Source organism: Corvus moneduloides, chromosome 25 (assembly GCF_009650955.1).
Source record: "Corvus moneduloides isolate bCorMon1 chromosome 25, bCorMon1.pri, whole genome shotgun sequence".
In the NCBI taxonomy this organism is placed as follows: Eukaryota; Metazoa; Chordata; class Aves; order Passeriformes; family Corvidae; genus Corvus; species Corvus moneduloides.
Window position 1 is genome coordinate 3,121,335 of NC_045500.1, and position 9,011 is coordinate 3,130,345.

At 54.4% G+C, this 9,011-nt stretch overlaps 1 protein-coding gene across 2 annotated transcripts; it reads left to right on the forward strand.

Moving 5' to 3' along the window:
* The first annotated feature begins 6 nt into the window (after positions 1 to 6).
* On the forward strand, positions 7 to 8,140 carry ACAD8 (acyl-CoA dehydrogenase family member 8). 2 transcript variants are annotated; one of them, XM_032133912.1, is made up of 11 exons: positions 7 to 114; positions 2,019 to 2,119; positions 2,491 to 2,660; positions 3,325 to 3,434; positions 3,669 to 3,745; positions 4,013 to 4,150; positions 4,797 to 4,932; positions 5,034 to 5,131; positions 5,346 to 5,498; positions 6,408 to 6,510; positions 7,306 to 8,140. In XM_032133912.1, exons 1-11 carry the CDS (start codon positions 33 to 35, stop codon positions 7,356 to 7,358), a joined length of 1,221 nt encoding a protein of 406 aa, XP_031989803.1. In that variant the 5' UTR covers positions 7 to 32; the 3' UTR covers positions 7,359 to 8,140. The 2 variants fall into 2 exon arrangements, with proteins under 2 accessions (XP_031989803.1, XP_031989804.1); XM_032133913.1 differs by lacking the exon at positions 5,346 to 5,498.
* Positions 8,141 to 9,011: the final 871 nt, after the last annotated feature.

The following is a 9,011-nucleotide window of genomic DNA, read 5'->3' on the forward strand; positions in this document are numbered from 1 at the left end:
GGCAGCGGAAGGCGGAGCGGCCCCGCGCGGCCATGGCCATGGCGTGGCGAGCGGCCCCGCGGGCAGCGGCGCGGCTGCTGCTGGGGCGCCGAGGGATCGCGTCCTGCCTCGACCGTAAGGAGCTGCCCGGCCCCGAGCGGGGAACCCCCCGCGGCCCGGGGAAGGCGGGCTGGGGGACATGGACGGCGGGTCGGGGACCCCGGAGCTCCTGTCCCCGCCCGGAGGGATGTTTCCAGCTGCCCGTGTCCCCGCTGCCCGTGTCCCCGCTGCCCGTGTCCCCGCTGCCCGTGTCCCTGCTCCCGTGTCCCTGCTCCCCGTGTCCCTGCTCCCCGTGTCCCTGCTCCCCGTGTCCGTGCTCTCCGTGTCCGTGCTCCCCGTGTCCCAGCTCCCGTGTCCGTGCTCCCGTGTCGCTGCTCCCGTGTCGCTGCTCCCGCGTCGCTGCTCCCCGTGTCCGTGCTCCCCGTGTCCGTGCTCCCCGTGTCCCTGCTGCCCGTGTCCGTGCTCCCCGTGTCCCTGCTCCCGTGTCCGTGCTCCCGTGTCCGTGCTCCCCGTGTCCCCGCTCCCCGTGTCCCTGCTGCCCGTGTCCCTGCTGCCCGTGTCCGTGCTCCCCGTGTCCCTGCTCCCGTGTCCGTGCTCCCGTGTCCGTGCTCCCCGTGTCCGTGCTCCCCGTGTCCCCGCTCCCGTGTCGCTGCTCCCGTGTCGCCGCTCCCGTGTCGCCGCTCCCGTGTCGCCGCTCCCGTGTCCCCGCTCCCCGTGTCCCTGCTCCCGTGTCCGTGCTCCCGTGTCCCTGCTGTCCGTGTCCCTGCTGCCCGTGTCCCTGCTGCCCGTGTCCCTGCTGCCCGTGTCCGTGCTCCCGTGTCGCCGCTCCCGTGTCCGTGCTCCCGTGTCGCCGCTCCCCGTGTCGCCGCTCCCCGTGTCCCTGCTCCCCGTGTCCCTGCTCCCCGTGTCCCTGCTCCCGTGTCCCTGCTCCCGTGTCCGTGCTCCCGTGTCGCCGCTCCTGTGTCGCCGCTCCCGTTCAGGGCGCCGCGGGCGCGGACACACCGCAGCGGGTGCCCGGCTGTGGGACAGAACCGTCTCCCTGTCCCTCCCTTACCTTTGCTAGAGCGTGCTCAGCAGTGGGAAAGAGCGCACAAGAAGGTCCTTCCCTCTCCCCGGTCCTCCTTGCTTTTGTTAGACTTTCACCGTTTTTCAGATTTGACAGTGAATCAAGGAATATCTCACAAAGAAGAGGGATTATAAAAAAGAAGGAAAGTGACTTTTTAAATGGGCAGACTGATAGGGCAAGGGGGAATGGATTTAAACTAAAAGAGGTTGCCCAGAGGTTGTGGATGCCCCATCCCTGGCGGTGTTCAAGGCCAGGCTGGACAGGGCTTGGTCTCACAGAAGGTGTCAGGGGGTTGGAACAAGATGGTCTTTAGGGTCCCTTCCAACCCAAACCATTCTGGTTCCAGAACACTCTGCAGATGAATTACTTTGATGCCTAAATGTAACAACATTCAGAATTGAAGCAGCAGCACCCCTATGAATTTCAGGAGAGGAACTAACAAAACAGTGTTGGATCTGTGTGTCAATGAAGCACAGGTTTCAAATGCAGAACCTAACTAAAGCTTTAGATGCTGTTTCCAAAGAGCTGCTTTATTCTTTGCTTCCAAGTCTCCTTTCTTTGAAGCACCCCAGGACTGTTCCCTCATATTTCTGCAGCACAGACTTAGTGCGATGGAGTGACAGCTGCCATGGACTGTGCTCCCCTGTCCCAGCTTTCCCATGCAGTTAGCTTGGAGCTAACAGAGACACCTGGCATCTTGGATTTGTTTTGTCCCAAGAAAGCCCCTCCCAAAGCCCCCTGCTCTCAGCACAGTTCATGATATTCCCAAGGAGCAGAGAAATGGTGTCTGCAGCAGAGACCCTGAACTGTTTGTGTGAGTTAAGGGGTGCCTTGAAATTGTTTGGGCTATAGATGAAGTGGTTGTGCTGCTTTCCCACAGCAGATGTGTCTTTGTGTCTTCCTCCTTTCCTAGCATCCACTGGACTCACTGAGGATCAGAAGGAATTCCAAAAAGTTGCCCTTGACTTTGCTGCAAAGGAGATGGCTCCTTACATGGCCGAGTGGGATGAGAAGGTAGGACAGCCTCAGAAGGGTTAGACTGCTCCCTTTTTCCTCCCTTGGGATGTTATGATCCATAGGTCTCACTGAGGGGATCCTGCAATAGCTCTGGGGATTGTCATTGAAGCTGCTGCTGTAGCTGGGGGGGGGTGGGGTAAATGATCAGAAATACCTTGAAGCTTTCCTAGCCAGGTTATTCAATCACCTGAATCTTGGATTCACTCCTGAAGATGGAGTGTGTCTGTGTAGGTACCACCTCTTCTTTGACTCACCCAGTTGACTTAAACTGTGCAGGAGCGTGGGACTTGAGCCGGTAGCCCAGGGGTACCAAAAGAGATTGAAGTGACCCTAAATATTCATTGGGATATCTCTGCCTGCCCCAATAGGAAATATTCCCTGTGGAAACGATGCGGAAGGCAGCCCAGCTAGGATTTGGTGGGATCTATGTGAAACCAGATGTTGGTGGCTCTGGATTGTCACGACTTGACACCTCCATAATCTTTGAAGCTCTGTCAACAGGATGTGCCAGCACCACTGCTTACATGAGCATCCACAAGTGAGTGTGTCTGGGAAGGGGTGGATGGTGTCAGCCTGGCTGTTCTGTGGGCTCTAAATCCAGCTGGAGGCAGCTCCCTCACTGCTGCTTATTATTTAAATATTTAAATTGTGACCTCGAGTACACACCTCCCTGTGAGAATCCCTGGATGGCAGTAAATAAATAGGCCACAAGGACTGAGATGCCACCAAGAAGTAGTTTTAGCTTTGTGGCATGCGAGATGGAATTAAGTTCTGGATTTTGTTCCCTGCTCTGCCACTTAAGCTGTCTGTAGATAGTAACCTGCCTGGAAAAAGCCTTTGTGCCTCGGCTGTGCTGCAACAGAGCCAGAGGCACCACCTGATCCCGGGGCTGTCCTGCTTGTACAGACATGGCCAGTGACAGGTCACTTGGCACAGAGAGCTGGAATGATGCTGCCTCCTTCTTCAGGTGCAGTTTTCTGGAGAGGGAGCAGGGCTGAGCACAGAGGGGAGACCGAGGCTCTTAAACAGGAGCCTGCTGTTCCACAAGGCAGCGTGTCAGGGTGCATGGAAGGTGGAACAATACATTTTCAGGTCTCAGGGCTTGTGGCTGAACTCTGTGGAGCTTTCCTCTGTTCAGCCAGAGATGTTCTTGTACAACCTTTGTTCACATCCTGAATGCTGCTCCTTCTCTCCCACCCCAGCATGTGTGTTTGGATGATCGACACCTTTGGCAACGAGGAGCAGCGGCGCAGGTTCTGCCCATCGCTCTGTAGCATGGAAAAATTGGCCTCTTACTGCCTGACTGAGCCAGGTGAGCGTCCTCACCCAGGACATCTTCTCCTTTCTCTTTAACTGGACACAAACGTTGCACAGGGTTGGAGGTGAAAAGTTTCTTTCCGTGTTCATTTGGGGAAGTTAGGGAGGGGTAGATGATGATTGCTGACATGCTCGTGGTACAAACCCAGGTGTCAGGGTATGATCCCAGGGAGAATTTGTAGGCTCTGGACCTTCTGCTTTACTGGCTGCTTCCTTACCTCTCAAACAGGGAGTGGCAGTGATGCAGCTTCCCTGCTGACCTCAGCTCAGAGGAAAGGGGACACCTACATCCTGAATGGCTCCAAGGTACCTCTTCGCTCCTGCTAAAGCCTGCCTGCACACCAGGGCCTGGGTCTCACTGTCCTTCCCATTCCCTGCTGTCTCCTCATCTCTGTGCATTCTCCCAAGGCAGGACGTGCTCTGCAGAGCTTTCACCAGCTGGGTCCCTAAATGCCCCCAGCTGTGGGGTCTTTGCCCCTCCATCTCTGTACCCTGCCAGCTGCTGCTGTGGGCTCAGGGTTAGTTTATGAAACCACCCTAAAGCCCCACTTTTCTTGTTGTGCCCTCCTGCAGGCCTTCATCAGCGGGGGAGGTGACACCGATGTGTACGTGGTCATGTGTCGCACAGGGGGCCCAGGCCCCAAAGGCATCTCCTGCCTCGTGCTGGAGAAGGGAATGCCAGGGCTCAGCTTTGGCAAGAAGGAGAAGAAGGTAAGAGATTTGGTTTGTGCTTCCTGTGTGCTTGAGGGAAGTGCAGGACAGAGATCACAGAACCACAGAATCATTAAGGTTGGAAGGACCGCCAAGATCAAGTCCAAGCTGTGACCGATCCCTACCTTGTCAGCTGGAGTGCCACATCCAGGTGTTCCTTGGACACCTCCAGGTGACTCCAAGCCTCCATGGGCAGCTCCTTCCAGTGCCTGACAACCCTTTCCATGGAGAAATTCTTCCTGATGTCCAACCTGAGCCTCCTCTGCACAGCCTGGGGCTGTGTCCTCTTGTCCCAGTGAGTTTGTCTGTGCAAAGCATTAGGTATCTCTTCACGGATGGGACTGGAGTCCCAGCCTGACAGGGTTTTACCAAGCCAAGTCCAGCTTTGGTGAAATTTGCCCAATACCCATCCCTGTGGTAAGCAAAGGGTTTTAGTCTCAGGAACATCAAGGATCACTGGATTTGTACCTCTTCTCAAAAACTCCCATTCCAGCTTCGACACTGAGGCCAAACCACGCAGACCACGGGTGTTTTGTGGCAGCTTGGCAGTGAGACCGAGGGGTTGAGTGCAGGCTGGTGGTTCTGTGTTTGAGCTGGAGTTGTGCTGCTCCTCAGGCAGTCTGGAAGGAGCTCTGTTTCTTCCCAGGTAGGCTGGAATTCCCAGCCAACTCGGGCTGTGATCTTTGAGGACTGCATTGTTCCTGTGGGAAACCGGCTGGGAGCTGAAGGGCAGGGATTCAGCATCGCCATGCAGGGGCTCAATGGAGGCAGGATAAACATCGGTGAGAAAGGCAAAGAGAGCCAAGGGAGGAGAGCAGGATCTTCTTGTTGCCTGTCTGAATTAACTTCACATGCACTCTGTGTCCTTGGCTTCTCCCACCAGCTTCTTGTTCGTTAGGAGCTGCTCACGCCTCAGTTCTCCTGGCTCAGGAGCACCTCACTGTCCGCAAACAATTTGGGGAACCCCTCGCCAACAACCAGGTAACCCCTGCAGCAGCTCTGCCCTCCAGAGCTCAGCTCTTCCTCATCCTGGAAGGGCCATCGCTCACTTCACAGGGCCTTCCCTGGAGAAGTCGGGAACACGCTCTTCCTCTGTAAGGAAGCGTGTCGGGCCTGAGCCCTGCCTGAAGGTGCTGGGGCTGTGGCTCGGAGCCCTGTGAGGGTGCTGACCCAACCTTTGCTCTGGCTCTGGCAGTACCTGCAGTTCAGGCTGGCAGAGATGGCCACACGGCTGGTGGCAGCGCGGCTCATGGTGCGCAACGCGGCACGGGCGCTGCAGGACGGCCGGGAGGACGCAGCCGTGCTCTGCTCCATGGCCAAGCTCTTTGCCACCGACGAGTGCTTCGGGGTAGGTCACTCAAACACCACTTGGGATCCTAATTGGAAGCTTGGAGACCCTCCCTTAATGCCCAGGGTGTCAGGGAGAAGTTTGTAGCGACCCAAAGCCAAGCCCAGAGCCACAAGCCTGATTTGAGGACAGGATGTTTAGAAGACATGTGGAGGCTGCAGGATTAATCTTTCCATGGTGCTTTCTACACCACTTCCTAGGGAGCCAAAAGGGAGACAGGACAGGGAGCAGAGCATTTTTCTTTTCCAAGGGTAACTTGCATATTGCAGGGTGATCGTTCCTAGGTAGCAAGTGGTCTTTCCTAGACCGCTGAAAAATTAACTTATCACTTTGAAAATGATCTTATCACTTTGAAAAATATCTTATTTTGTTACCTTATCAAAATATCCCTGTACAGAGAAAGCAAGAAAGAAGAAAAAGAACACTTGACGCTTCCTAGCCCAGTGTCATTTAGAAGCTGTCTTATGTGCTCAGCACTCTGCGTTTTTGCTGCTCTTATGTTTTCTATCCTGAACTGAGGGCTAGGACGCATGGAGCCATGTTTCCGTGGAAACCAGCGCCCTGCTGGCCAGGTGGCAATCAGGTGGTTTGGGTTTGCATCCACAAACCATAGAAATGCAGCAAAAATCGCCTTATTCCCTAGAAATACCCATCCCTGGGTATCTCTGTACCCATTCCTGGGTATTTCTGTGCATTGCTGTTCACGTAAACACACCCTTCATATGAAACAGGTAACATGGTACCACCGAGAACAGCACTGATGGGGACTGTGAGAGTCACACCACGCTTTTAAGAGATGAGATCAGGTGACCAGGGTAAAAAAGTGAGCCCAGGTTCCTGGATCCTTGCCAAGCTACTGGCACTGACGTGTCCTTCACAAGTCACCTCACAGCAGTGTTATCCTCTTAGATCTGCAACCAGGCTCTGCAGATGCACGGGGGCTACGGCTACTTGAAGGATTATGCGGTGCAGCAGTTTGTGCGAGACATCAGAGTCCACCAGATCCTGGAAGGTAAAAGACACCCTGATTACAAGTGAAGTCAGCAGTGGGGTTGGGAGAGAAACTCCCCTGGAGGCCCCCACCTTCCCACATGACTCTGATTCTTGGCTTTCAGAGCCCTGCTCTGCTGTGAGCATGAGGTGTCCCGTGTGTGAGTCCCCTGGCTGGGAGCTCTGGGTGTGTGGGAGCAGTTACTGGCTATTTTAAGAGTCTTACAGCAGAGGAAGATATTTAGTTGTCATGTTAGCAGTGCCTCTGTCCAGTTTCATTCCATTACTCCGGGTCACGTGGTGATTCTCCCTAACAATTGCCCCCCCGTGATTTTGGTCTGCTTGCACTCTTTGACATCTTGCCTCTAACAGTATCTGGCCTTTTATAACCTCAGTTTGGCCTCCTAAACGTTTTGTTTTCCCTGCTTTGAAATCCCCTCAGCTACAACCAGGGTACCTGATAAGGGAATGTGCTCTTTCCGATACTGAGTGGGTTTGCAGCTTGTGTATGTGTTGTATATGTGTTAAATGTAAAGCAGAGAGCTCAGATGTTGCTATAAACCCAGTTCTGCTTGATGCCTGGTCCTGCATCCTCCCAATGCCCAAATAAAAAGCAGCACCAGCTTTCCCAAGCAATGTGCTGGCACTAGGCAGTTGTGCTTTGGCCCAACACCTCCTGAGTGCCACCTCAGCTGGTGGGAGGAGCTTCTCTGTGCCATAAACTGCAGATCACGGAAGAATTCTCTTGGCATTTTGAGGGGGAAGGTATTGGACCGTGTGTTAGCTGTGTTTCCTTTGCACTCCCTTCCTGCTGCAGGTACCAACGAGGTCATGAGGATGATTGTGGCCAGGAATCTGCTACAGGGCTGAAGCCAGGAGCCTTAAAATTCCTTCATCTGTTACAGCTCGGCCTGTTTCCCTCCCCTGCTCACCAACTCTCTCCCTGGGAGTGGAGAGGGGGATACCCCAGTGGAAACAGCCTTCCTGCCTTATCCTGTGGGAGCACAGCTGGATGGCACAGCTGCATGCTGTGCCTGGCAGAGCTGCTGTCACCAGGCTGGCATTGTGCAGCCCTAAATCACAGCTGTGAATGCAAGCCTCTGTCTCCAAATCCCGCTCCTGGCCTGCTTGCCACACGTCCTCCTTGGAAAAAGAAACACTAGAGCTGCTGCTCACGTCTGCTGAGTCAGGACTGAAACGGGAACCTCGGGCAGAGATGTGGCCTGAGCCCATGGGATCACTGAAATCTTTAATTTTGAAGGAATTAACTGCTCTGCTTAAAAACCTGGGTTCTGACAGCACCCCTGGGACAGGTGACCACAGGCTCTAACCACCTGCAGAGTGCTTGTATCCCAGGATGCCTCTTCTTTAGCTAGAAACACTCCCTCTTTTCCCAGAAAACTTTTCCTGATGTCCCAACCACTGCTTGTTCTCTGTATTCCCACCACATCTTGGTGCCTAATCTCAAAGAAGCCTTTGCAACACAAAACTGCAGATGAAAAACTAAGGTTATGTACAGAAATATTGAACTCTGTGGCCTCCAATCAGTGAAATCATTGCTGTGAACAATGTAAGGTGAGTAAAAATATTGGTGAAATAAACTATTTTTTCCTCTCGAGTTTGGAATCAATAAAGCAATGATGGAAATGTTACTGGAGCTGTCAGTTGTGATAATTTTCCGTCTGTGGTATTTCAGGTGTTTAAACAGAGGTAACAGGGAATTTTTGAAGTAGGTGTTGCAAAATAGTTCTGCTTGAGGGTTTTTTAAGTAATGTGTTTGTTAACCCCTTCAGATCAGCCAGCTCTTCTTTTTTCTCACCAGTACTTGGCAGGGGGGAAGATGACACAGAGCATTAGCAGCAGAATCATGGAATGGGACCTTAAACCCATCTCATTGCAACCCCTGCCGTGGGTAGGGACACCTTCCACTTAATTTATCTCAGTTTCTACTGTTGCTGGCAAGCCCTGAATGTCCCCTGCCTCGGTTTATTGCACATTGAATTTCCCCCACAGGGCAGAGAGGGCGGTTTAAAGGATAAACACCTGTGCCTCAAAGAGAAACAGCCACCTGCCCACCGGAGAGACCCTCTACCTTCAGGAGATGCCCTGGGGCTGGGAAGGGGTCTCAGGCTGGCAGGGAGGGGTCTCCAGCCGGGGTCTCTGTCTGAAATCTCCCTCCGGGGTCTCTCTTCACGGGTCTCTATGGGGAGTTTCTGGCCAGAGGTCTCTCTCTGGGGTTTCTCCCCGGGATCTCTATCGGGGGTCCCTGCCCGAGGTCTCAGTACAAGTTCCCTTCCGGGGGTCTCTATCAGGGGCCTCTCTGCCCGGGGTCTTTCTATTGGGGTTCTCTCTTGGGGGTCCCTGCCCGTGGTCTCAGTCCGTGTTCTCTCCTGGGAGCCTCTCCATCGGGGGGTCTGTGTCCGTGCTCTCAGTCCGGGCTCTCCCGGGGGTCCGGGTCCGTGCTCTCAGTACGGGCTCTCTCCCGGGGTTCTCTCCCGGGGGTCCGGGTCCATGCTCTCAGTC

Bases quoted from the DNA above. Each gene is read 5' to 3' on its own strand.
- ACAD8 (XM_032133912.1), top strand. From the start codon at position 33: ATGGCCATGGCGTGGCGAGCGGCCCCGCGGGCAGCGGCGCGGCTGCTG. The intron at 115-2,018 runs GTAAGGAGCTGC...CTCCTTTCCTAG, and splicing joins GATCGCGTCCTGCCTCGACC to CATCCACTGGACTCACTGAG. The intron at 6,511-7,305 runs GTAAAAGACACC...TTCCTGCTGCAG, and splicing joins AGTCCACCAGATCCTGGAAG to GTACCAACGAGGTCATGAGG.